Source organism: Rhinatrema bivittatum, chromosome 1, assembly GCF_901001135.1.
Source record: "Rhinatrema bivittatum chromosome 1, aRhiBiv1.1, whole genome shotgun sequence".
Classification (NCBI taxonomy): domain Eukaryota; kingdom Metazoa; phylum Chordata; class Amphibia; order Gymnophiona; family Rhinatrematidae; genus Rhinatrema; species Rhinatrema bivittatum.
The window spans coordinates 226,862,712-226,889,772 of NC_042615.1; the positions used below are offsets into that span (position 1 = coordinate 226,862,712).

The 27,061-nt window shown below is 42.5% G+C and overlaps 1 protein-coding gene across 1 annotated transcript in view; it reads left to right on the plus strand.

Moving 5' to 3' along the window:
• POLN (DNA polymerase nu) overlaps positions 1–27,061 on the plus strand; it is a 419,903-nt gene that overhangs the window by 262,578 nt on the left and 130,264 nt on the right. Inside the window, exon 18 of the mRNA XM_029592374.1 lies at positions 13,353–13,435. Coding sequence (XP_029448234.1) covers positions 13,353–13,435 — 83 coding nt within the window. The remainder of the gene's footprint in view (positions 1–13,352; positions 13,436–27,061) is intronic.

Genomic DNA, 27,061 nt, shown 5'->3' on the forward strand with positions numbered 1-27,061 from the left:
TTTGTGTGTATAAAGGAATAAAACAAAATGAAAACATTAGGGATGTGCATTCGTTTTTCACAAATTAGACAATTTCAGCGAAATTGTCTAATTTGTCCTGGTTCAGGAGAACCAAAAAACTAATGCAATTTTTCTGAAATTTCGGAAAAATTCTTTTTCGGGTTAGCACATGTTAAGCTGAAAATCGGCGTCCTCTGAAAAAAAAAAAAAAAAGCCTGAACCATGGGAAAAACGAAATTTCCTGCGGCAGGCCGAAAACGAAGCCCGAACCAAAGTGCAGTATTGCTACACATCTCTAGAAAACATGCAACAGAAAAATGAAAAATGAAATACAAATTTTTCCTTGTACACCTCTGGTGTCCAAATGCTAAAAAAGCATATTGAACTTTAAATTATTATGCTAATGTACACTAATGGCAGCATGAAAATTTACTTAATCATTAAAGGGGATGGTTTAAAGACTTACAGAGTAATTTTCAAAGGAAAATGTAAATGTAACATACTATTGTAGCAATTTTCAAAAGCCCATTTACCCTAGTTAAGTGCACTTAACACGGGTAAAACCTATTGACAACTCAATAGCATATTTTGTAGCAATTTTCAAAAACCTTGACCAAATCCAAGTTACTGGATCCTAATTCTACTTGACCTATTTGCTGCTTTCAATGCTGTTAATCACCACATACTCCTTGATATACTGTCCTCACTTGGATTTTGTCTTGGTTCTCTTCTCTCCTCTCCCATCACACTTAATTTTTTCTATGATGAATCCTCCTCCACCACTATCCCACTATCATTTGGTGTGCCTCAGGACTACTTCTCTTTTCTCTCTATACTTGTTCCCTAGGTGCTCTCATCTCCTCCCATGATTTTCAGTACCATCTTTATGTAGATGAGTCCTAGGTCTATCTCTCTATACTAGAAATTTCACTAGCAATCCAGTCCCATATCTCAGTCTGCTGTTTGACATTGTTGCCTGGATGATCCACTGCCACCCTAAAACTTAAAAGTCTCAATATGCAGAGCAGAACAACTATGTTTAATTAGCTGGATAAGAATTATCCAGCTAACTTACAAGGGATATATATAGCAGCACATCTATGCTGCTGAATATTCCTGTAGAAATCAACCCTTAGCCAGATAACTCATACCCAGCTAAGTTTAGATTTGCTATTGAGCAGGTCTAACTTATCTGTCTACTGTAGCCAGATAAGTTTGAATATTGGCACTTATCCGGCTATGATGGATGAATAAGTAGCTCCTCCCTGATCCACCCATTGCCTGCCCATTAGATATCCAGCTATCTACTTATCTGGCTAAGTGGCTATCCTTGAATATAGCCAGATGTTCAGCAGCCGCCACTTAGCTGAATAAGTTGCCTCTTCTCTGGCTAAGTAATACTGAATATTGACCTCAACATGGCCAAGATAGAATTTTTTTATCTTTCCCCCCAAACCTACCTCCTCCCTCCTCCTTTCCCCTTTTTCTATTTCTGTGGATAACACTGTCATCCTCCTGATCCCCTCAGCCTGTAACCTTGGGTTCATCTTTGATTGCTTTCTTTTTTTCTACACACATCCAAAGCACTGCTAAATGTGTCATTTCACATTCTACCAACTAGGTAGTGAGGCAGCCGCTGCCGCAGGGTTTTTTTAGGCTGCTGCTCTGAATATTTTGCTGCCTTAAGCACCCACCTCATTATAGAACTGACCCAGGCATGTACTTGTACAGGAGGGATTGCTTGGCCCTTCGGTAGAGCTATGTGTGTGCGATCTTCAAAACTAGGAACTTTTGTTTCATGGTCACCCTGAAATTGCTGTTAATTGGAGAGGGGAGGGGAAAGGATGGTGTAATGTGTATCAAAGAAACACAGAAATGTGATTGTCTATCTAGTTTGCCATCCACATCAACTGCTCAGCTTTACAATCTCTACCAGTCTTTCAAAGATCCTTTGGGATGGGCCCATGCTTTCTTGCATTCACATACTGTCCTTGTCTTTACCATTTCCACAGGGAGGCTGTTACATCCATTTACCACCTTCTCTATAAAGAAATATTTCTTTAAATTACTGCTGAGTCTGCTCCCTTTCACCCTCACTCCATCAACTTTCTCTGTTCTACCGACTTAAGAAAGTTTAAAGGTGCCTCTAGAGATCTGTCTGCTACAGGACACTGCCAGCTGTCCTCCACCTTACTTGCGATCCTAAGTCAGGAAAAGAGAAAGTGTATTCTCTTCAGAAACAGACTTTTATTTATCAGCTTCGGCAGGGTTCAGCATTTAGAAAATAACAACAATTTATGTCTCTAACATCCTGGCCACTAAGCACCAGTTTTCCCTGAAGAAAGGTCTATATCATGGGTGGTAACAGACATGCCATAAACCTTAGACTGCTTAATCTATTAATACTTTTTTTTAACTTTAGTTTTATTGAGCTTAACAAATTAGCAATACAGGATGTCAATGCAATACAGAGTCACGAGGTAGCAAATACAAATAAGGAAATCAACATTCAAAATAAAATAAGCAAATATTACCCCAAATAACTCAAGTACGAAGAAATATGGGGGGGGGGGGGGAACCAAAGATTTACAGTGCAATCTTTAAAAGCAAAATGTTAAAGGCAATATATGAGGCGACACCAGAAAGTATTATACTAACTGCCTAAATTTACAGGTCGGCAAGTATTATCTGATAACAAATGTGAATCAAAGAAAAACCTGAGTTGAGAAGGTTAAAAAAAACATATCTATTGTTTTGAAGTCTAAGTACACATTTACAAGGGTAACAGATTACAATTTGAACTCCAGTGATGAGCTTCTTGGCTCATCTCTAGAAATCTATTTCTGCGCTATTGAGTGGCCCTGGTAATATCAGGATATATCCGTACATTTTCTGTCTGTAATATAACTTAGCACAATTACGAAGTACAAGCTTTAATACTGAATCATGGTCAGAAGGAAAAATAAATGCAACAAATAAAATTCCATGATATTCCACATGATCATTCCCTGAAGATTCCAAAAAGGCAGAGAGATCATCAATAGGATTTATTGGATGTAAATCGTCCTGTGGTATATTAGATCAGTTAAATTTCCTCTGCTGAGAAGTAAAATAAATCCAGGATATAGGTGGAAGAGTATTCACTGAAAATTGCAAAACTTCTTGTAAATATTTCTTGAATTTAACACAGGGAAAATGTAAAACTCTCAGGTTTAAAACTGTGAGAAAATTTTCCATATTTTCCAATCTTTTAGTGTTGATTATATCAAATTGTTCAAGACCATTATGAACTGATTGGAGTTTCTCAACCTGTTGATCCAACATAGTTATTTTGGAATTATGAGAAGAAATGAGAGAGTCCATAACTTGAACTGAATGCTTTGTTTCAATCATTACCGATATTAGCAAGGAAATAGAAATTTGAATGGAAATAAGTGCCTCCCAAACAGAGTCCAAGGCTAACTTACCCCGGTACCGCTTCAGGCGATATCCCTGTATTTACCTTTGAAGCAGAAACTGACTGGAGGTCTGGAGAACATGTGCAGGGGAAAGACTTGCTTCCTGGGTTTGGTACAGGCAGAGCTGGTGGTGGTCTGGGAAGGAGATGGGCTTCTGGCTCTGGTACTTACCGGGCTGTCTGGGGCTGGCTCTTGCCCCTCATCATTTCAGACTCCTTGTCACTCTCTGCACCTGAGCAGGGGGTCTCTTCTTTCTGGTCTCCTTCCCCGGTCTCTTGGCCACACCTGGTCTTCTTCCCCTCGATAGCAGGGAGTGCTGGTCTGCTTCTGGCTCCCATTTCTTTTGTGTCAGGGGTCCCTTCTCTGGTTTCAGGGTTTTTTCTCAGGATTCCCCTTCAAGGTTTGCTTCCCCAGGGGGGTCCTTCACTTTTTCGTTTTGTGTTTCCTTGGTTTCTTTTCTTCTTTGCCCCCCTGTCCTATAATTTCCATCTGCTAAATATGCATAAGCTCATGCTTAATCACGTGGTGGGTGGAAGGTCTTTGCTGTACTGCAGGTCTTTCCCCCCTTCCCATTTCTTTGAGGGGGGGTCCTGCCACATTGCAGGTCTTTTTCCCCCTTTCTAATTTCTTTGAGGGCGGAGAACTGCCACGTCTGTATGTCAAGCTGCGTGCCAGAGTGTTTTTCTCTGTCTCAGACTGAACCCCCCTCTCTAGAGTGGGGGTCGTTCTGACCTATGGACTCATCGTGGCTCATCCATGACTCCTGCTTATAGGCTTAAGTTGTTGTCTCTCTATCTGCTTTGCTCCTATTGACTCAGGAACATGCAAACAGGCACATATTGATAAGGTATCCTTCAGTGTATCAGAGCAAAATCATCATATTCTATTGAGATAGTGCTGTTTTAAAGTTCAACTGGGAAAATTCTCTTTCTTGCTGTGACAGTGTTTGGGGCCTGTACACTTCTTTGGCTATTATGATTCAGTGGTAAAACATGAGATATTTCCCTACACTCCTCTCTTCTAATCCACACTACCTCTTTCCGCAGCTTTCACCACCATTTTCTCCACTATAGGAAAAACCCCATCATTCTTTCCTTTCCTTCCTCCCTAATATCAGCACTCTCTTTGCCTCTAATATGTCACAGCTCACAGACTTATATACCTTCACTCTGTCCTTAGCTGAGCCCAAAGTCCTGGAATCACACACTGCCTGCAGCATGTGCTCTAGGCATACCCCTCCCCTACCAGAGAGGCCTGGATAAGGCCAGCTCTAGGGCAAATTGCACCCTGTATGAAAATCATTAATCATGCACATCCCCCCCCCCCCCCAATTGATCCCTGCTCTTCTGGGGCAAAGGATAAGGAAGTCATACTTGTTTGTGTGTGTGGGGGGGGAGAGGTTAGGGGAGAAGGGTGAACACCCCTCCCTTTCAGATTGACATGGATTAGCTGCAAGTGGCACACTATCTTTCCCCCTGAGCTCAGCACTCTCCCTGGCCCCCCCATTACTCCAATGCAAGCCTTAAAAATATAGAAATTCTGCATCTACAGAATAAACAGACATATTTTTCATTTTCTATCATGTATCTCTGGATCACACATCACCAGCAGAACTGAGTCAAAAAATCTCCAACACAAATTTCAAATTTTGTCTAAATAGCCAAGAAGTAGAGCATACCCCTAGAATATGTATACCTTTATTAAATGAGGAAATCTCACATAAGGATTATCCACATATAACTAAAACTGTTAAAACATCTAAATTAATTGTGCTTTGGTACAATCAAAAAATCTGAGACCTCAAAAAAGTATTAAGAAGTAAAGAGAGGAAATGGTGAAAAAATCCTACAATACAAAATTTAACTTTGTATAGAATATGCCTTGGAAAATACAGAAATCTTATTAACAAAACTAAAAAAAATTTTTGGTCAAAACAAATTCATGACATAAAATTCAAACCAAAAGTCTTGTTCAATATAATAAACAATTTAGTTAATAATCAGGCCTTTATGAGAGGAATAACCACAACACTCCCATCTTCGAAATGTAATGATCACGCTGACTTTTGTATTGAAAAAGTCACCAATTTAACTAGCTCTCTTGCCTTAACTGATTCCATCAATATCCAAAGGGAACCTCAATTTGAATTAACAGCAAATATTGAAGTACAACGTTTGATTAAAAAATGCAATCCAGCACCGCATCCCATAGATAAGATTCCTATAAAATATCTAAAATCCATTGTTGAGACCATTTCGAGAAACATTGTAAAAATAGTTAATTTATCCTTAGTTAGAGGAGAATTACCATCAGAACTAAAATATGCCTCCATTAAACCATTGTTAAAATCTAATGAGGCCGATACTACAATTTTGAATAATTATAGACCTTTATCTACACTGCCCTTTCTGGCCAAAATCATAGAAAGGCAGTGTATATACAACTTACCGAGTACATCAAAGCAAACATTTTATATCCAAATCAGTTTGGATTCAGAAAGAACTTCAATATGGTATCACTTTTACTCTCGTTGTCTGACACAGTATTGAAAGGATTTGATACCGGTCAAGCCTATCTGGTGGTATTATTAGATCTATCTGCAGCTTTTGATACAGTAGACCAAGTAATATTGTTTAACAGATCAATGGAAATAGGAATTAATATCTATACTATACTAGGATGGTTCACTTCATTCTTAAAAGATTGTACATTTATATAGAGTCATTATGCCAGTTATAGAAAGAATTTCTATATGTGAACTGAAAATATGGCTCTTTAGAAAAGCTTACAATTTAACAGAAAATACCAATATACTGATAAAATCAACATCAGTACAAAAGATAATGGCAATGAACTGAGCAATAGGTAATGAATAATGTAAAGGGGTAGATTTTCAAAGGGGTATGCGCGTACCCCCCGAAAACCTACCCCAAACCCCCCCTGCGCACGCCGAGCCTATTTTGCATAGGCTCGGCAGCGCACACAAGCCCCGGGACGCGTGTAAGTCCCGGGGCTTGCATGGAGGGGCGTGCCGGGAGTGACGCGGTGTTTCGGGGGCATGACGCGAATGACGCAGCATTTCAGGGGCGGCGCCGCAGGCGTGGTTTTGGCCCGGGGGCGTTCCGGGGGTGTGGCCACGTCCTCTGGACCAGCCCCTGGACCGGAACATGGAGCGCGACAGCCGGCCCGGCGTGCGCAAAGTTACGCCTGCTTCCAGCAGGCGTAACTTTGCCGACAAAGGTAGGGGGGGCTTTAGATAGGGCCGGGGGGGTGGGTTAGGTAGGGGAAGGGAAGGAAAGGTGCGGGGGGGTGGAAGGAAAGTTCCCTCCGAGGCCGCTCCGATTTCGGAGCGGCCTCAGAGGGAACGGAGGCAGGCTGCGCGGCTCGGCGCGCGCAGGCTGCCGATTTTGGGCAGCCTTGCGCGCGCCGACCCTGGATTTTAATGGATATGCGCGGCTACGCGCGTATCTATTAAAATCCCACGTACTCTTGTTCGCGCCTGGTGCGCGAACAAAAGTACGCATGTGCGCAGATTTATAAAATCTGCCCCAAAGCGTGTAGGTAGTAGAATTAGAATCTGCATTTGCTGTAATGCCGACTTTTAAAATGTATGGATATGAAGTCTATAAATCTGCTGCCATGTTGAACAAGAATATGCACGAATATGAATAAGAACATAAAACTGCTGTGATGTAGACCCAAATTATGAATGTTGGCACAGAACGTGAATGTCATCAAAGAATATGAATGCTGATTTTGTAAACCATTGTGATCTTATTCTGGAATGATGGTATATAAAATGCCTAAATAAATAAATAAATAAATAAATAAATAAATAAATAAATAATTTAAAGTCTAAATTGACAATATATTATCAAACCAAAAAAATGATTACAACCAGTGTCCTGCAAGGTTCATCCTTATCAGCTATTCTTTTTAATCTATATATATATTACCACTGTGTAAATTTCTATCTGGTTTAGGTCTTAATTTTTATGTATATGAGGATGATGTACAATTCATTGTACCAATAGAAAAATCAGTTGATTATACTGTTAAAATTTTGAATATCTATTTCTCTGCCATTCAGAGACTACTCACTCACTTTAAATTAGTTCTAAATACCTAGAAAACAGAAGTTGTCCGGTTAGGCAGAAAAAATATTAACATCCCATTACAGATCACATTTGGGACAATTAAGATTGAAATTGCCGACTATGCTAGAGATCTAGAAGTAGTAATAGATAGGGATTTGTCTATGAAAAAAATCATATTGCTAGGATCACTAAAGTGGGATACAATAAACTGTGCCTACTCAAAAGATTAAAACCTTTATTTAATTCAAATGATTTCCAGACCATTTTACAAACAATGCTCTTTTCAGGCTTTGTTTACTGTAATACCCTTTTGCTGGGTCTCCCAACTAATACACTAAGACCCATTCAGTTATTACAAAATGTTGCAGCACATATTATATCAGGGTACAGGAGATATGATCATATCATGCCGGTATTAAAGATGTTACATTGGTTACCAATCAAGCAAAGAGCTCAGTATAAGGTCTTGAGTATAATTCACAAGTTAATGTACAATAACAACTCAAGAGTGGCTGGGGGCAGCATTGCGTTTTCACACTCCACAGAGGAATCTGAGGTCTGTTAAAGGTTTTCTCACTATTCCATCAATTCAAAGTGCACATTTATTTGAAGTATGAGAAAGAGCTTAATCGATTGTTGGCCCTAAATTATGGAACATCTTACCTGAAAATCTGAGGCTACAAAAAAGATCTTAAGGGATTTAAAAGGGAGCTAAAAACATGGTTATTTAGAGCTGCTATTGAAACAGGCTAAGATCATCTTATGTAAAGGAAAGAGATAGTAATATCAAAGAGCAGTATTTGTTTTCAGTTTATTTACCCGTATTTTAAATTCTATGAATATTTTAAAATTGTAAACTGCTATGATTGTATTTTATATAGAGAGAGATGGTATATAAAAACAAATAACTACCTTGGCCTGAAAATTAACTGTATTTGACAACTTGGCTATTAGACATTATAAGAAAAACTCCTCAGGTCTCAATATGCAATAAAGAAAGGCCTTATCAGTTCTAAACACCCAGCAAAACTATTGTTTAAACTACTATGCCCTAAAAAATTCAAACAGGACTTAAAAACATACCTTTTCAAACAAGCTTTCTATGATCAGCACTCCTCCATCTCATGAAGTCTACCCCCCTACAGTTCACCCCCTCCCTACCGTCCTCCACGACTATCTTGTAAATAGTAATAATCTTGTAAATAGAGTTATTACTGTATTTTATGATTCATTTCAAAACTTTTTTGACTTATAACTGATATTTTGTTCTGTTTCCCTTGCTTTATATACACATGTTCCTTGTTTCACTGTAAAGCGCTTGTTGCTGAGTTTTCGTTTAATGTAAACCGATGAGATGTTCCCAACGTTCATCGGTATATAAAAACCTCTAAATAAATAAATAAATAAATAAAGATTTAAGACGGGCAGATCAAGACAGTCTTCTGCCTGAGATGAGGGATGAGATAGTGCTCCCCCCCAAAGCACAATGCAGGTCAAATGCCATGGGAAGGGGGGAGGCAAGGGTCCTCTTGGAGTTTGTCCCTTTCAATGATTTGAAATGCTGTGGAAGTGGACAGGCATAGGTCAGAGTTCCCAGATAAGAATGTCAGTGATAATATTTCTAGGAAGCTGGGAACCCTATCATCTGCTTACCAACTTTTGCATACTGGAATGTGGGAAGTAAGTGAATGGCAATAGTCTGTGCATTGGGCACTCTCTCAGGGCTAGTGCAAGGGTATTAGGTGCTCTGCGAACCTTACAGCCTTGCACCCATCCTCCCCAGCTCTCAGCATGCACACAACTAAAAATTATGCATTTATAACAGATTTTTTATGAAAAAAAGGCAAAGTACAGTTTTCCGATTTAGAAATATCACAACAACATGGATATTATATTTACATGCAGTGCTGTGGTGATAATGAGGAAACCCTGCATAAAAGGCACTTGGATCCCATAGCCCTATTGTAAAGTGTGTTGGGGTTGGCCCTCAAGAAAGACATGAATAAACTGAGTACAATTACAATATAGTAAACTTCCCATACCAAAATGACACTAAATGCCAGCACTCAAACAGTAAGAACCCTACACATGAAAATGCAACACTAAAACACCAATAATATTAAGAAAAACACAACAGGCCAGGCTGATCCCTACACAGAAACGACACAGCAGCAGAATACCTCACCTCCATCATACACCAGAACATAGACAGACCCTTGCCAAATACAGAATAAAGTGACCATAAAATATAAAGATAAACGCACAGACAAAAACTGTACTGGCAATTCATACCCTGGCGGTGACATGTCAGACTTCTGCACCACCTGTTCTAGGTTTGTCTTTCTGCCTGCGGGGCCCAGGATCCCATGGACATATTATTATTTGGGGCAGTTTGTGATTTTTTTCTGTCTGGTTGTGGAAACAGAATGAAACAGCTGCCACAGGTGTGTTTTGAGGGGCACTTTTAGAAAATAGATATAAGATCTTATGGAATACCTCATAGATTACTCAAAATATGTCCATAGGTGTCAGTTAACTGTTGAGACAAATACAGAATAAAAAGACTATAAAGCATAAATAGAAATGTGCAGACAAAAACTGAACTGGAAATTACAACAAGCCAGACACTGTATACAGTACAACATTACCATTCCACATAAAATATCAAACAATAAAATCAAGGAATATAAATCACGAATCATGATAGTAAAACCATACTAATAAAAATAATAAATATTTCAAAACATCTGATGAACAGAATATACAATAACTTAAAAATTGTATAAATTTACCAAAACACTGGTAAAATTTCAAAATAGCAAAAACAGCAAACAACACCCAATAATTAAAACTAATAAGAATTAAAAAATCTCCTGCTTTGAATAAATTGGATCTTTTGATTTCCAGTCACACTGATAATGTTGTGGAATAGGGGAGCAGGGCTACACAAATTTTATCCTCTCTTACACACACACTCTTACACATGTTCATTCTCTCACATGTTATAAAATGTTCATTCTCTCGCATGTTATAAAATCCTGGGTCGGCGCGCGCAAGGGGATGCACACTTGTGCACCTTGCACGCGCCGAGCCCTAGGGGAGCCCCGATGGCTTTCCCTGTTCCCTCCGAGGCCGCTCCAAAATCGGAGCGGCCTCGGAGGGAACTTTCCTTTCGCCCCCCCCAGCTTCCCCTCCCTTCCCTTCCCCTATCTAACCTGCCCCCCAGACCTATCTAAATCCCCCCCATCTTTATTTTGTAAGTTACTCGCGCCAGCCAGCTGCCAGCGCGCGATCCCCCAGCATGGCGGCTGTGCCGGAGGTCTTGGTCCCACCCTACCCCTTTCACAAAGCCTCGGGACATGCGCGCATCGCCGGGCCTATGCAAAATAGGCTCAGCACGCATGTAAGAGTTTTAAAATCCACCCCACAATGAATAAGAAAAAGCTGGAAGAGCCTCCCCTTGATAATTTTATGATCCTCAGGCACATCATTGTGGATATCATTACCACTTGGCCCTAGGTGTGTCATGATGAATGGTGGAGAATCCCACCTAGAAGCCATCTGTCTAACTGCCACGTGTAGGTTTCAATATTTTAAATTATATGCACAGAAATCAATGGAGTAGATTTTCAAAGGGATACGCGCGTACCCCCCGAGAACCTACTCCAAACCCCCCCCCTGCGCGCACTCCGGGACGCGTGTAAGTCCCGGGGCTTGCATGGGGGGGCATGTAGGGGTCGTGCCGGGAGTGACGCGGAGTTTCGAGGGTGTGTCGGGAGTGACGCAGCGTTTCGGGGCGTGTCCGGTGGCGTGGTTCCGGCCAGGGGGCGTTCCGGGGGCGTGGCAGTGGCTCCCGGAACAGGCCCCGGACCGGAACATGGAGCGCAGCAGCCAGCCCGGCACGCGCAAAATTCCGCCTGCTCGAAGCAGGCGGAACTTTCGTGATAGAGGTGGGGGGTGGGTAGGTAGGGGAAGGGCGAAGGAAAGTTCCCTCCGAGGTCGCTCCGATTTCGAAGTGGCCTCGGAGGGAACGGAGGCAGGCTGCCCGGCTCGGCGCTCGCAGGCTGCCGATTTTGGGCAGCCTTGCGCGCGCCGACCCCGGATTTTAATGGATTCACGCTGCTACGCTTGTATCTATTGAAATCCCGCGTACTCTTGTTCGCGCCTGGTGTGCGAACAAAAGTATGCGTGTGCACAGATTTTCAAAGGGATACGCGCGTACCCCCCGAAAACCTACCCCAAACCCCGCCCTGTGCCCGCCGAGCCTATTTTGCATAGGTTCGGTGGCTTGCGCAAGCCCCGGGACGCATGTAATTCCCGGAGCTGTGCAAAGGGGGCGTGTCGGGGGCGTGTCGGGTGGGCGGGACTAATTTCGGGGCGGATGCGTGATGCCGGCCCGGGGGCGTGGTCGAGGCCTCTGGACCAGCCCCCGGGTTGGGTGATGGTGCACCAGCAGCCTGCTGGCGCGCGCAGATTTACACCTGCTTTCGGCAGGCGTAAATCTGCCAACAAAGGTGTTGGGGGGGTTTAGATAGGGCCGGGGGGGTGGGTTAGGTATTGGAAGGGGAGGGGAGGTGGAAGGAAAGCTCCCTCCGAGGCCGCTCCGATTTCGGAGCGGCCTTGGAGGGAACAGGCAGCGGGCGCCGGGCTCGGCGCGCACAGGTTGCACAGATGTGCACCCCCTTGCGCGCGCCGACCCCGGATTTTATAAGATACGTGCGGCTACGCACGTATCTTATAAAATCCAGCCTACTTTTGTTCGCGCCTGGTGCACGAACAAAAGTACGCGCGCGCGTAAATTTATAAAAACTACCCCATTACAAATAAGGCGCATATGTATGTGCTTTCAACCTATGTTATTCCATGTGCACATGTACTCACCTATGTTACAAGATAATGGCACAGGTACGTGCCTATGTTGCAAAATAACAGAGGCGTGTACATGCATGCAAGGTATAACATAGGCTGTGCACTCTATTTGTAATGTGCATGCAAAACCTATTTCCATCCCGTAAATGGGCCAGTAAAGCACTGGGATACTGGCTGCTAGTACACTTCCCCCTAACAAGGAACATTTAGGAAGACAGGGTAGGGAAAAAAAGATGTTTTTATGGTCCAGCAAGGCTATGTATGTGAGAAAAACCCTCATATCGCGATTGCAATATTAGCCACCATTATAGCTGTGACCCACGATAATGGCAGCCATCCTGCAAAAAAAACTGTTTCCCCTCTCTACCATACCAAAAAAAGGTGTTATTTATGACATTAAATCCCACTTTAGTGTGTGATAAATTTTTACTACAGGTGGCAGGAGTCCCTCATTTGCATAAAAAGCTAGCTTTTGCATACTCATAAAATTTGCATGCAAACATGAACACAATAAAGATTGCGCATTTATTGCACATTAGAACCCTTTTATCACGCATTGAGGCCCTAACCCGATTTGATGAATTACCCTGTAAGTTTGTTAAAACAAACTTCCATCAGAGGACTAACCTAATATCTGTATTTTTAAGAGTGCTGATCTGCTGTGCATTTCAGTTTTCATTAATATCTCTTTGACTAATGTGGAACAAATAATATATATTACACCAACATTTATGGATAAGAATGAGTTCAAAGGTTTATTAGGATTTTTTTTCTCCATGAGAAAATACTGAAAACTTTTCACAATTTAGAAAACCTTGCAAAGTCACTGGTGATACATTATTTATGTAACTATTTGTTTCTATAATTATAATGCACTTATTTGCATTTGACTTGAATTTATTAATTACCGTGTATTCCTTTTGTATAGGAAGGGAATTCCATTAGAACAAGTGAAGCAGGTACACAGAGAACAGGCGAAGCGTGTTGTTTACTCTGTGATTTATGGAGCAGGTAGGTTCTTTCATAAGGCATAAAATAAATACAAATATTCTCAGAAAGACATTTTAATATATGTTTATTTAAGTCATTATTGGATGAGTCCATAATGTGCTCTGAATTGTATTCTCACCTGGCATGATCAAATTGCATTTATAACACATTATTACCAAGAGAAAAATGCATTAATTTGTGTCTCTACGTATAGTCATTCTTAATGTACTTTGAATTCTTCTTCCCTACTGCATATAAAAGTCTCAGCCTCTAATCACAAGCCCATTCACTCCTTTAATTGCATTCTTTGTCAGCTCTTCTTCTTTAAATTCACTACTAAAGCTTCATTATCTGGCCTTATTGAAGGCTTATGCAATACCAACAGCACACTCTAACTGAATTTAATGTACAAAATTTGTAGTCCACTTTTGGAGACAATACATATAGAGCAAAATAAAAAACAAACACAAAAAGAGAAGCAGCATTCAACCTTAAGAGGTCAACAATATTCAGTAAGCTAGCAAGTGGACAAATTATCCTGTTAAAGTTAGCTGGAGAACTTCTCACAAATATTTAGTCAGATAAACATCCCGTTGAATGTACTCTCCCAAAGTGATCCAGCTACATATAACTGGATAATTTTAAAACCTAAATAACTATGTCTGAATATAGCTTTGAATGACCAGATAACTTGCTACTTAACCAGTGTATAGAGAAAAAATGAAGTAGTGCAGGCCTGTGGCCTGATTTCCCCCCCTCCCCCAAATTTCACAAAAAGGCCCTACCAAGCCATGCATCGCGCACTCCCACAAACCTTTTCAAATAAAAAAAACAAACATTGCGGGGATCTACAGATCAGGGCCCCCTTCCCCAGTTCCTTTAAATTTTTAAGTGGCTCACTCCTGCAGCCCCCACCTTCCACTTGGTAAGGGATAATTAGTCTTACTCAGTTTATCTGGCATTTAAATCAGATAAAATAAGGTCCAAGTTCATGTAAAGAGAGCAGAATGTGCATACCTTTTTTGAGATGTATAATAATTTTTATTACAGCAGCATAAAATATACATTGTTTTTATAAATGATAGATATTGTTTTAAGTTTGGTTTAGTGTAAAACACTTTTATTACAATGGTTATGAAAATACCTGTGTCTATCCTAAAGTTAACATACAAATCTCAAACATATTGCCAATTAATTACCCCAGCTTAAAATAGTAATTTAGCCAATTAATCTTATGCATGAATACATCTGGGGGATGGTCTCAGGCTTTCTCACTCTCCACTGCAGACGGATCATTCCTCTTAAGGAATGACGCGACTATCCTGTTGTAACACGGAGGCAGTTAGCTGGATCTCTGGCAGGCAAATAACAGGTTAAGAGTTCCAGGGTGGTGGCAGACCCAGAGAGCATGTAAAATCTGTTACATATGCATAATTTTTAATTGTATGTGGAGTGGGCTGTAGAGGAAAGGGCACAAAGATGTAAGGTTTGCCTAAGTCATCTAAAGCCCTTGCACCGGCCCTGGTCTAGAGCCACATGCAAACAGTGCACATAGAGAGAGAGGAAACTATTGAGCCACACACAGGATTTGTAGCACTTGGATGACATGTAAGTCAGTCAGGCCACTGTCATAAACCTCAGTAACAAAGAAGTCTTTGTACTGATTTAACAATTCCTTTGCTGAGCTTTCTCAAACTCATCTGTGAGCTATATAGGTATTAGCTTCTGAAAGCTGATTGTTTATCAGGTCCTCAAACCCAGGGAAGAGTTGATTCTGAGGAATCTCTCTCTTGTCTTTGTGTTGCAAGTAACAGCTAGTAACTTAACATCTGGCTTTGGTATCTTTATTGAGGTATTGGTTCGTTTAATGGAGTCCAGTGCTGTTTTGCCTTTGAGCTGGCGAAAGAAAGACTCATTAATTAGTGAATGATCACTGTTCAGAAACAAATAGAAACCAGTCATAAAGTTACGGCCTAACTGTGCGTCCACCAGAATGATTTCTCCTTTCTGGTGTTTATTAGTTTTCTCGGGTGTGTCAGGTGAGAACCTTTGAGACTAGGTTTCTTTACCTGGTGAACTTCTGGTGCCCCTTCATTCTGGTCACATGGGGAAGGTAGATCCTTCCAAGATATCTTCAAATTGTCTGCATGTAGAATGATGTTAGTATTAGATCTTAATTGATCAAGACAACAGTCATATTCTCCTTTGCATGGTCTCCTGCTCCTTCATCATGGAGTTCTAGGAGATTAGGATCTGCTGCTGGATGTTTTTATATCAGTTTTCCTATTTGAATGGTGAGCCATACCTTCCCAGTGGTTTTAAAGAACTATCCGCTAAAGGGATTGTTCTCAGGGAGTTACCCTGCTTTTAATCTTCCCCTCTACAGAAGCATTTAGCTCTGAAAGAGGCTATGGGTAATCAATGTGAACTTGGAAGCCATATCCACAAGGCCCTGGCAGGGGAACATACTCTACAATTTAATAGGAATGGTATACTTTTGTCCCAAAAGCTTAAACTTACCCAAAAAATATTTGTGATTCTTGATAGAATCAAAAGTTGGGATAGTGCTCTCACTTAGTGGAGTTTCACTTAGGACTGCTGGAGTAGTCAATTCAGGTTTACCAGACATGAGAGAATTCTGTATATGAGACGTTCATACCTGTGGACAAGATAAAGAATCAATTAGTCGTACCTCATCACTGGAAGGTGAAAGGAATTTGACCTTTTCTACTTTCAAAATGCTTGGCACTGAGCTGACCCAAGGTCTGGTAGTTCTGGCCTGGCTTTCCTGAGAAAAGGTACAGAGAAGGGCGACCAAGATGATAAAGGGGATGGAACAATTCCCTATGAAGAAAGGCTAAAGAGGTTAGAACTCTTCAGCTTGGAGAAGAGATGGCTGAGGGGAGATATGACAGAAGTCTATAAAATAATGAGTGGAATGGAACAAGTAAACGTTGATTAGTTGTTTACTCTTTCGAAAAGTACAAAGACCAGGGGACACACAATGAAGTTACTGGGTAATACATTTAAAACTAATAAGAGAAAATATTTTTTTACTCAACGCATAATTAAGCTCTGGAATTCATTGCCGGAGGACGTGGTGAAAGCTATTAGTATAACTGTGTTTAAAAAAGGTTTGGATATGTTCCTGAAGGAAAAAGTTCATTAACAATTATTAAGGTAGAGTTGCAGAAATCCACTGCGTATTCTTTGGATAAGCAGCTTGGAATCTATCCACCCTTCGGAATCCTGCCAGATACTTGTGACCTGCCTTGGCCACTGTTGGAAACAGGATACTGGGCTTGATGGACCCTTGGTCTGACCGAGCATTGCAAGCCTTATGTTCTTTAGCTGTATTGACAGGATTAGGAAGACCTTTGGCAGCTAAACTGGATTGGATTTCTTCTAGCTTATTCTCAAGAGACTGGATCCTTTCCCAGTTCTGGCTTGGCATTTGGATACTGAATGCCTCTCTGGTTCATTAGTGCCAGGTTTATTCTGTAATTCAGAAGATTTATAATTTTTCTCTGAAGGCAAGTGGGAGCTATGCACAACACTGACATTTTCTTTTTGCCCTAGAGACTTACTACTGCTTTTAGCAAAAATGTCATAGATGTTGTCCTCATGCTCAACCAGAGAAGAGAAGGGCTCTTCCTTTCTGTCAACTAAATAAGCAATTAGATGGTTGTATCAACAGAATATAAATAAAACAGAATGTACTTTTGGTTGCCAGTACTGTAAGCCTGATATTAATTAAGAGTGAGAAGAGTGCTTTTACCTGATGGTTGGGTACTGGTACTTTTTGAACGTTATATGACACCTTAATTATGCAAGATGAGAGCTGTATTTGTGATTTTACTGTGTATGTTCTGTTGATTTTATTGTCTTGCGAGTATGTTAGTGTTTTATTGATTTTATGTATTAATGTTTTTACTGATTTTAATGAATATTTGGTAACCACATTGACATTTTTTTTATACATGGTATATCAAATTTTAAATAAATAGAAACTGGCAGGGTTTCAAAGAATACATTTTTTAAATCACCTTCAAACTCTTCCCTCGCAAGCTCTTTTTTGGAAAAAAAAAGTTGTTTTAACTCATAAGCACGGGCTTTGGTCTTTAGCAAAGCTCATTTCATATGCACTCGTCTGGCACATATTATGCCGCTTAAGGGTCTGTTCCAGAGAAGCCAGACTATGCTGAGTAGACTCTTTCAGATCTAGAACAAATTACTGATAAATGTTATCAAGAGACTCTGGTGGGTCTCTCCTTCCACCCTTGGTAGGTTCTTTGGCTACATGCCCAGGCCTTGGCACCATGTTCCTCTTCCATGGGCAATCACTCTCACATTAAGAGGGAGATGGAAAATCTACAGCAGACTTCGGATTAGAGAGTCTAAAGTAGCAGGGATGTTTTGATTTGGGTTGGTTTTTTTTTTTTTTTTGTTTAACTTGGGAGAGCTGATTCTGTCTACAGAACTCTCTGCTCCACTCTCTATTTTTATTATTTTAATTTATTTAAAAATTCTTGTATTCCATACCATCCATCACTTTGTTCAGCATGGATCACAGGATAACATACATAAAATACATTTGAACAAATACAAAAATATAAAAAACTAATAAAAGTTGAGATTTAAAAGCTTCCCTAAAATAATAGGCCTTAACTTTCTTCCTGAAAATGCTAATATCCCATCCTTCCTTATTTCTTAATGGTTATACATTCCAGAGACTCGGGCCTATGCATGAAAAAGCATTAAAATGCACATTGTGATGCTTAAATGTATGCAATGATGAAATAACCAATAACTGTTCCTAACAGATCACAAGGATCGAAGGGGTTGATAAGACTGAATTTTTGTCTTAAAGTTATAAACTGCGTCTATATACAGCAATTTATGGATAAGTATCAACAACTTAAATTGTGAGCACTATTGCATTGGCAGCCAATGAAGCAAAGACAACACTGGTGAAATATGCTCATTTTTCTATACCCTAATCAATAATCTGTTGGCTGAATTTTGAATTAATTGTAACATCCTTACATGCATTGTATATAAACTGTTACAATAATCTAATTGCCCGAAAAACAATGTCTGCAGAGTCTGTTTTAAAACATTTATTTCTCTATCAGGCAATGCCTCATAGACATTTTCAATGTCCATGTGTAACTTTTGTTCAAAAGATTGCTTTTGTGCAGTACCACGCAGATTTTGGACATGAACTAGCGGCGAGTGCAACTCTTCTAGTTGTGCCTGAACCAAAGATATCTCACATTCCTGTTGCTTAATTAATCTTATAAATTCTGCATTCCTTTGATTTAAAATCTTAATTGCTTTATCATTCATTGACATTGATGTGTTAACAAAACAATCTTATTTAAAATGCTTGGTAATGTACATTGAGAATGAACCTGGTTACTAGGTAGCAAAGCTTGAAATGCAATTAAGCTGATTTCAAATACTATTTTAGAAATCAAATATAAAAACTATGAGATTAACCCTTCTCACTAGAACACAGAAACAGATTTAATCGAACAATTTCCTAACTCCAGAGTATCACAGAAAAAAAAATTTTACTAACAAAGGGGTAGATTTTCAACGGGTTACGTGCGCCGGGAAAGGGCCCGGGCGTTGCCGCTGTGCCGAGGGATCGCGTGCCAGCAGGGTGCTGGCACACCAACCTTCGCCTGCCCCGAGGCAGGCACAAAAGGTAAAATAAAGATTGGGGGGGGGGGCCAAGTTCTCTCCCAGTCCGCTCCGAAATTGGAGCAGACTGGGAGGGAACTGAGGAAGGCCGTGGGCGTCGTCACGTGCAGGATGCTCAAGTGTGCACCCCCTTGTGTGTGCCGACCCCGATTTTATAGCATGCGCATGTTATAAAATCGGGCGTCCATGTGTGCGTGCTGGGTAGTGCGTGCATCTTTGAAAATATACTCCAAAGTGAACAGCTTTACTTTTGTTTTGAAAGAATTGAAGGAAAATTCAACCTTCAAGTGTTTTCTGCAGGTTAACTGTCTACAAGACAAATCTGGCAGTTTATTTCTGAGCCGCTTGCATTCCACACTACTGTAATTACTTGTCTGTTTTTCCTTAGACAAACTTAAATCCAATACTTTATTCACCTGTTTCAGGACAGTGTGTAATTATGTTTGCTATCAAAAGCCACACACACAAAGTGTAATTAATTCTGATTAATTCTTAATATCTCAGACAAGCAGACCCAATCTGTAAAGAACAATTAGTCTTACATGGTTTAAAATAAGGTCCAAGTTCATGTAAAGGAGAAAAATGTCTATGCCTTTCTAGAGGCAGATAATCATTTTATTATCGTAGTATAAAATATACAATCTTAAAGTAGTAAGGTAGCCAATTAATCTCATGCTGATCAGGAGTGCATGAAGCCTTCACCCACATCCTCCTGTTCTGCTAGAACTTCATATAGATACTTCCCCCTTGTACCAAAATCAGTATTTTTGAAATTGAGGACTTTTAGCTTTGTATGGCTTCTCTCTGTCTTGGTGGTAATATCCAAATTATACTGTCTGATGGTCACTGTTGCTAAAGTAGGCACCTACCCAGACATTAAAGACACTGTCTCAATTTGTAAGTACCAAGTCCAGTATCACCCTTTCCCTCTTGGGTTACATCATCATTTGTTTGAGGATAGACCATTGAAGGAAGTCCAGAATCTACTCCTAACTAACAGCTCGATACAGTAAAGTGGGGCCGCGGTTACCCCGCTCCTAACCCGCTTTCTACTCACTTTCCGGCCACGTTAGCCCTTCCTGCGATACACTATCCCCTTTAACCCATCCTTACCGCCTCTTTAAATCCTCGGGTAACCCCTTCCGCACTCGGCATGTATATCAGATGTAAACGATCGAATTAGCTATTCCCTCCCATACAGTAACGCGCGCCCCGACTATCGCTATTTTACCCTGCCATTTTGCCCCGCGTTTAACCTGCTAACTTACCGCCTACCCTTACCCCTGCGTTAGAGGCAGGGGTAATGGTAGACGCCTAGACGGCAAACTTTCCCCCAAAAGGAAACCTCTAAAAACCTAAAATCCCCTCCTCCCGAAGCGACTTGACATTACTTTCTGTTGTTTTCTTACCTTTTGTTGCTTTTCCGCCCCTTCCTTTCTCTGCCGCCCTCCGGAGGGGGCAGCCGGCAGCGAAAGCAGCTCGCAGCAGTCCCCCCTGCACAGGTCCCTGTTCTCCTGGCTCGGCAACAGCAGTACAACAGCTAGGGCTCCATCCGGCTTGCAGCGTTCCTCCCCCCGCGCAGGTCCCGGTTCTCCTGGCTCGGCAACAGCAGTACAACAGCTAGGGCTCCATCCGGCTTGCAGCGTTCCTCCCCCCCCCCCCGCGCAGGTCCCGGTTCTCCTGGCTCGGCGTGAAGTGAGAGCCCACTGTTCTGTGCCCTCTCCGGCACAAGCGAAGCAAAGAGTTCTTTCATTGGCCGGAACGCCCGTCGATTTGGGCGCTCCGGCCAATGAAAGCACATAGACGGGTGTGCGTGACGTCACGGAGTGCAGGAGATCGCTCCCGGACCCCCGCTGGACTACCAGGGGCTTTTGGCAAGTCTTGGGGGACCCTCCTGACCCCCACAAGACTTGCCAAAAGTCCAGCGGGGATCCGGGAGCAACCTCCTGCACTCGGACAGTCGGCTGCCAGTATTCAAAATGGCGCCGATAGCCTTTGCCCTTACTATGTCACAGGGGCTACCAGTGCCATTGGTCAGCCCCTGTCACATGGTAGGAGCACAAGATGGCACCGGCCATCTAGTGCTCCTACCATGTAACAGCATCCGGCCAATGGCACGGATACCCTGTCACATGATAAGGGCAAAGGGCCATCGGCGCCATTTTGATTAGTGGCAGCCGACAGCCCGGGAGCGGGAGATCGCTACAGGGACCCCCACTGGACCACCAGGTACCTGTAAAATGTTTTTGGGGAGGGTGGGGGAAGCTAAGGGATTAGTTTTAAAGGGTCGGGGTGGGTTTAGGGGTTATTTTTGTGTGCCGTTTTTCCCGCCCTCCCCCAAAACGATAAGAGAACCCCCCACGATCAATATCATGGGGTTTTCCTATCGTTTTGGAGGAGCCCCTGATTTCTGACGATTTTGAAAATATCGTCTGATATTTTCAATTGTCCGAAGCCCGATTCACATCCCTAATGCTAAGGCTGAGGTCAGAGGCAGGCAGAAGACAAGAATGGTCAGAGTTCAAGCTGAGTTCAAGTTCAGCAGTTAGTATGGGGCTAGGCAAGGGAAGTAAGAACAGGGACTGGAGAACTGAGACAAACTGGATAGGCGAGGCAAGGCAGACTGGGCTGGAGAGATGAAACAGGTAGGACAGGAACACAAATGCAGCAACTCATACTACAAGGTAGTCGACCTGTTGCTGAGGCAAGGAAAGAGCGTCCAGAAGGCCTTTAAAAAAGGATAGTAGCAGGTGATGTCATCCAAGGATGCCGTGGCCATTTCCTACTGCAGGCCCTTTAAATATAAAGGGGCTAGGCACATGTGCGCCTAAGGAGTATCAGCAGCAGGATGAAGGCATCATCGGCAGCGAGGTGCAGGAGAGCATGCTGGTTCGGCACCTGGAGAGTTTGGCAAAGGCCCAGGTAAGTGCAGTGGCTCACAGTATAGCCCTTTGAGCCGCCAGACCTAACATCAACACCAGTTCCCCTTTCTTGCCCAGCTTTTGCATGTCTTCAGCCAGATCGCTATCCAGTTCCTTCCCTTGAGATGGAGGGCTGTAGATCACTCCTATGTAAATGGAAGTGCCATTACCCTTCTCCAATACAGCCCATAGTGCCTTTTCTTTTCCCAAGCTCCTTCCAATTCAATCACTTTGATATTTTTTTTTTACATAATGTGCTATTCTTCCTCCTTTTCTGCTAAACCCTATGTCACGCCAAGGGATAGTGAGCACTTGAGCAGCTGTTAAGGCCTAAATTGTGCTGCACCAACTTAACAGACTATGGCTGACGCATCACAGGAGTAGGTCTTTTGCCTAGCCAACCTCATCCCCCTTGGTTTGAGCCCACAGGTTCTGGCAGATGGCAGGACTTTCCCAGCTTGATCTGACGGCAACAGCAGAGACAAGACTGGTAGCTGAGTGAAGCGTGGTAGTGGTCCTTACCAAAATCAAGGCAGGCAGACAGCAAGAGAGAAGACTGAGTCTGTTCTGAGGTAGAGGCAGGCAGAAGGAAAGGTGAAGGTGAAGGAAGGTGAAAGAAGCTGAAGAGGAGGTATGATGCACAGGGCAACAGAGTCCAAGAGACAAGGAAGAAGTGGATGACACATGGGAAGCAAATACAAAGGCAGGCAGGAACTGGGGAAATCAAGAACTTACAGGGCAACTAGAACTGCAAGAAGCAGGGAACCAGTTGTCAAGGTGTTGGTACACAAGAGCAATAGAGTTTAAATAACCTACAAGTGGTCACATCATTTCCCAGTGCCGCAGCCAGGTTTCCACTGCAATGCCAAGAAAAGCAGAAGAGAGGTGTGCACGCATGTCTAGAAAGCACAGCATGGTTGGGAGCTGATGGCATTCTGCTGCTGGAATCTGGCAGTGGAAAGGCCCCTGAATTTTCTTCAGGACCATAGCCCTTCCAAGAAATGAGGTAGCAGACCTTTCCACATATCCTCTTGGCTTCTAGGACATCTTCTACTTCGAACTCCATATCGGGATCTAAAAGATTTACAGCTGGTGCAGGGGGCTGCCTTTTTATCTAGGTGAGAAGTACAGGTTTTAATAATGACACATAGAACACATTGGGTATATGCAGCATTAAGGGCTACTTTAGTTGGTATGTGATTGGACCAATTTGTTGTATGATGAGATGTGGACCAATGAACCGAGAAGCAAACTTGGTAGATAGGAGTTTCAAGCAGAGATTTCAAGTGCTTAACCATACTAACGTTTCCACTGAGCGTGAGAGTGCTGGCGACTATTTCTATCAGTCTTCCTATTGAAAGAGTCTTACAGATAAAGTGGTGGGTCCTTTCCCAAGATCCAAAATATTGTTTGCAGTTTGATCAATTGCTGGGTTCATTGTGGTTAAGGATACTGGGAGAGGTACTTTAGGGTGCCTCCCATGGACAATGAAAAATGGCTAGGCACCCAAAGATTCCTGGGTATCATTGTTGTATTACAATTCAGCTCATGGTAGCAACAGAACCCAGTTGTTCTATTGTTCAGAAACATATGCTCCAAGAAAGGCCTTCAGGATTTGATTGGTTCTTTCAGTGAGCCCTTTGGATTGGGGGTGATAGGCAGAAGAATAATAGAGGGAAATCTTGAGCTGGGCACAGAGATTCCTCCAAAATCTCGAGGTGAACTGAGCTCCTCAGTTGTTCACTGTGTGTTCTGGTAGCCTATGCAGTCAAAAGATTTCCTTGAAAAATAGGCTTGCCAAGTCTGCAGCTGAAGGCAGGGACAGCAAGGGAATGGAGGGAGGAACGTAATAAAGTCGGAGGAGACATGCACCCATGATTGATTTGGGACCAGACATGGCTGGAGAAAGTTCCAAGGACATCAATGCGAGGATTTATTACGGGCGCAATTGTGGCATGATTTCATCTATACCCAAACATCTTGGATCATCTGAGGCCACCAGTACTGATGAGAGATTAGGTCAGTAGTTTTTTGAATCCCCTGAAGTCCCCCCAATTTGGAGTCATGGCCCCACTTAAGAACCTTTTCTCAGAGGCATATGGGTTCCAATGTTTTGCCAAGTGGGACAGAAAAGGTAATCATAGCAAGGCTCTTAACTTGATCTAACATTACCTGTGGTTCGGTGGTGGTGTCCGTTGGATTGAAAGAGTAGGATAGGGCATCCACCCTGGTATTTTTCTTGGGTGGCTGAAATGTGATACAAAAATTAAATCTGTTGAAAACTTAGAGACCAGTGAGTTTGGTGAGGGTTGAGTATCTTTACCTCTGGAAGGCAGAGGAGATTTTTGTGATCTGTGATGACCGTAAAATGGTGTTTGGCTTCTTCTAGTAGATGATCTACTTCTCAAGAGTGAGTTTGATAGCCAAAAGCTCCTGATCCCCTATAGTGTAATTCCTTTCCACAGTGGAGAACTTTGAGGAAAACAAGGTGCAAGGATGAAGTTTACCTCCTGAAGCCATTTGAGAGATGACTGGTCCCACTCCAATTAAAATAACATCCACCATAAGCAAGGCTTTCTTGGGGTTTTGATTGTTGTAGAAAAGAAACAGAGGTGAAGGTCTCCTTAAGTTATTCAATGACTTGGATAGCTTCCTCAGGCCAATCCCTGTGGTTAGCCCCCTTGCGAGTAAGAGCTGTAAGTGAAGCTGTAAGAGATGAGAAATGGGGAATGAACTGTTGATAATAGTTTGTGAAGCCCAGGAAGCATTGCAGTTTTGAGTCTCACGGAACGGGGCCATTCTTTGATGGCCAACAGTTTGTCAGGGTCCATCTTCAAACCTTGGGCAGAAATAATATTCCTCAAAAAGGGTAACTCTGACCATTCGAAGGAACATTTTTCCAGTTTGGCATATACCTTGTTTTCTTGGAGATGTTGGACGACTGTTCTAATCTGTGAGCAATGCTGGGCAAGAGTCTGGGAAAAGATGAGAATATTGTTGAGATAGACTAAGACACATCAGCAGAAGATCCCTGAAGATGTTGTTCATAAAGTTCTGGAATAATGCTGGAGCACTGAGGAGGCTGAAGGGCATGACGAGATATTCACAACTGTCCCTTGTATTAAACAGTCTTCCATTCATCAACCTGCCTAATCCTGATCAGGTTATAGGCTCCTCAAAGGTCCAATCTGGTGAAAATTTTGGCTCCTTGGAGTCGGTGGAACCATTCAGAGATGAGGGATAATGGGTATTTGTTCTTAATGGTAATGGTGTTTAAATCATGGTAAACAGTACATGGCCTAAAGGTTCCATCCTTTTTGGTGATGAAGAAGAACCCAGATCCTGTGAGAGATGAAGAGGGATGAATGAAGCCTGTTGCGATTCCAGCCGCTGTTCAGCCTCCTTTCCACCAGTGGACCCCACTGAGCCCGGCTCCGAACTGTTCTCCTGCATTCTCTGGCTCCTGTCCTCAGCCTGTGTTTCTGCCTCCATGCCAGCAGGTGACCTCCACAAATTCATTCCCCTGGCTGACAAACTCCTTCTCGCCTGCCCGTAGAACACCCAAACTCTAGCCCTACTTAACTCAGTATCTCCCATGACTCAATACTTCGTCAGCAAGTCCTTCTTGGCACCCTGCTCTAACCCTCTCTACCTTGCAGCTTTCTCAAGCCATGTCTCGTGGCCTCTGAGCCTTCTGACTCCAGCCTTGTTTTTCCCTAGCCTTCTGTTTCCAGCTTACCTTGGTCTTGCCATGTGGCCATCTGGCCTTCTGTTCCAAGCCTTGCTCTGTGACCTGAGGGCCTTCTGGTTTCTTCCTTGCTTGCGGCCTACTCTAGGCCTCTCTCTGTTTCCTGAACTGATCTTGCCCTGAGAATCCAGGTCTTTTCCTTGCTTCTAGATTTCTCTGCCTTAGGGCATTCAATGTTCCATGTTCTGTGTAGTCTTTTCCTGTTTTGTCCTGTCTTGCCCTAGTCCCTGTCTGTTCCAGCATTCCAGTTCCACGTATACCTGCATCCAACGCCACTCTGTTCTTGTACCACCCATACCAGCACTCATCTTCAGAGTTCTAGTTCCACACTTACCTCACTCTATTCCTGTAGTTCCAGTTCCACTCTTACTAGCACTCAGTTCCAGCATTCCAGTGCTCCAGCCTAGCCTGGACCTTGTTCCAGTACCTTGTTCCAGTGCTCCAGCCTAGCCTGCACCTTGTTCCAGCACTCCAGCCTTACCAGACCATCCATGCTCCATTCCAGTCCTGTGCCACTCCAGGGAGATGGTGTCTACAACAACCCCTCTCCAGCTACCCTTTATTCAGAACAGGATGCCGAAGCCAGGCACAGCTTCTGCGAGTGGAGGCAGGGCATTTCTTCAGCCTGGTGCGTCTACCTTTAATTTGGCTAAGAATAATACCTCTGCTACGAAACATTTTACCTGTGATACCTGCTAGACCCTGAACTACCCACATTACCAGCAATGTGTAGCTTGCCAATATCCAAAGCATGAATCTTGGGTTTGCACAGGGTGTAGAAAAAAGAATGTTTTTGTGTACCAGGAATGCCTAAATTGCACAACACCTGTCCAGGTTGGGGGAATTGCTCCTGCATTCCCAGCCATATACCCCCAGAGAGAGCCTGCCCCATCTGTGGGGTTATCAAGCCATTCTCTGCAAGAACTAGAGCACATTCCATGGCAGTGCCTTGTTTGGAAAAAAATTAAATTCAGACTACATGGGTACAGACTGCTTCCAAAGTTTCCAACCCAAGCACTCAAGAGTATCCCAGCCTGCTGGACTAAGGAGAGTCCTGCCCAGGTTACAGCCAAGCCAGATTACAGGAGAAAAGAATTCACCAATGCTAAAATTAGGACTGCACCAGTCAAGAAGTAAAACCCTGATTACCTCAGGAACTGACCTTTTAAAACAACGTTAATAGTGGAAAACTTGCAACAATCTTCTCAGCCTGCCTAAGTAATAAAAATTCTGATTGTAGCCCTGTTCCGCTAAAACCAGTTTCACTAG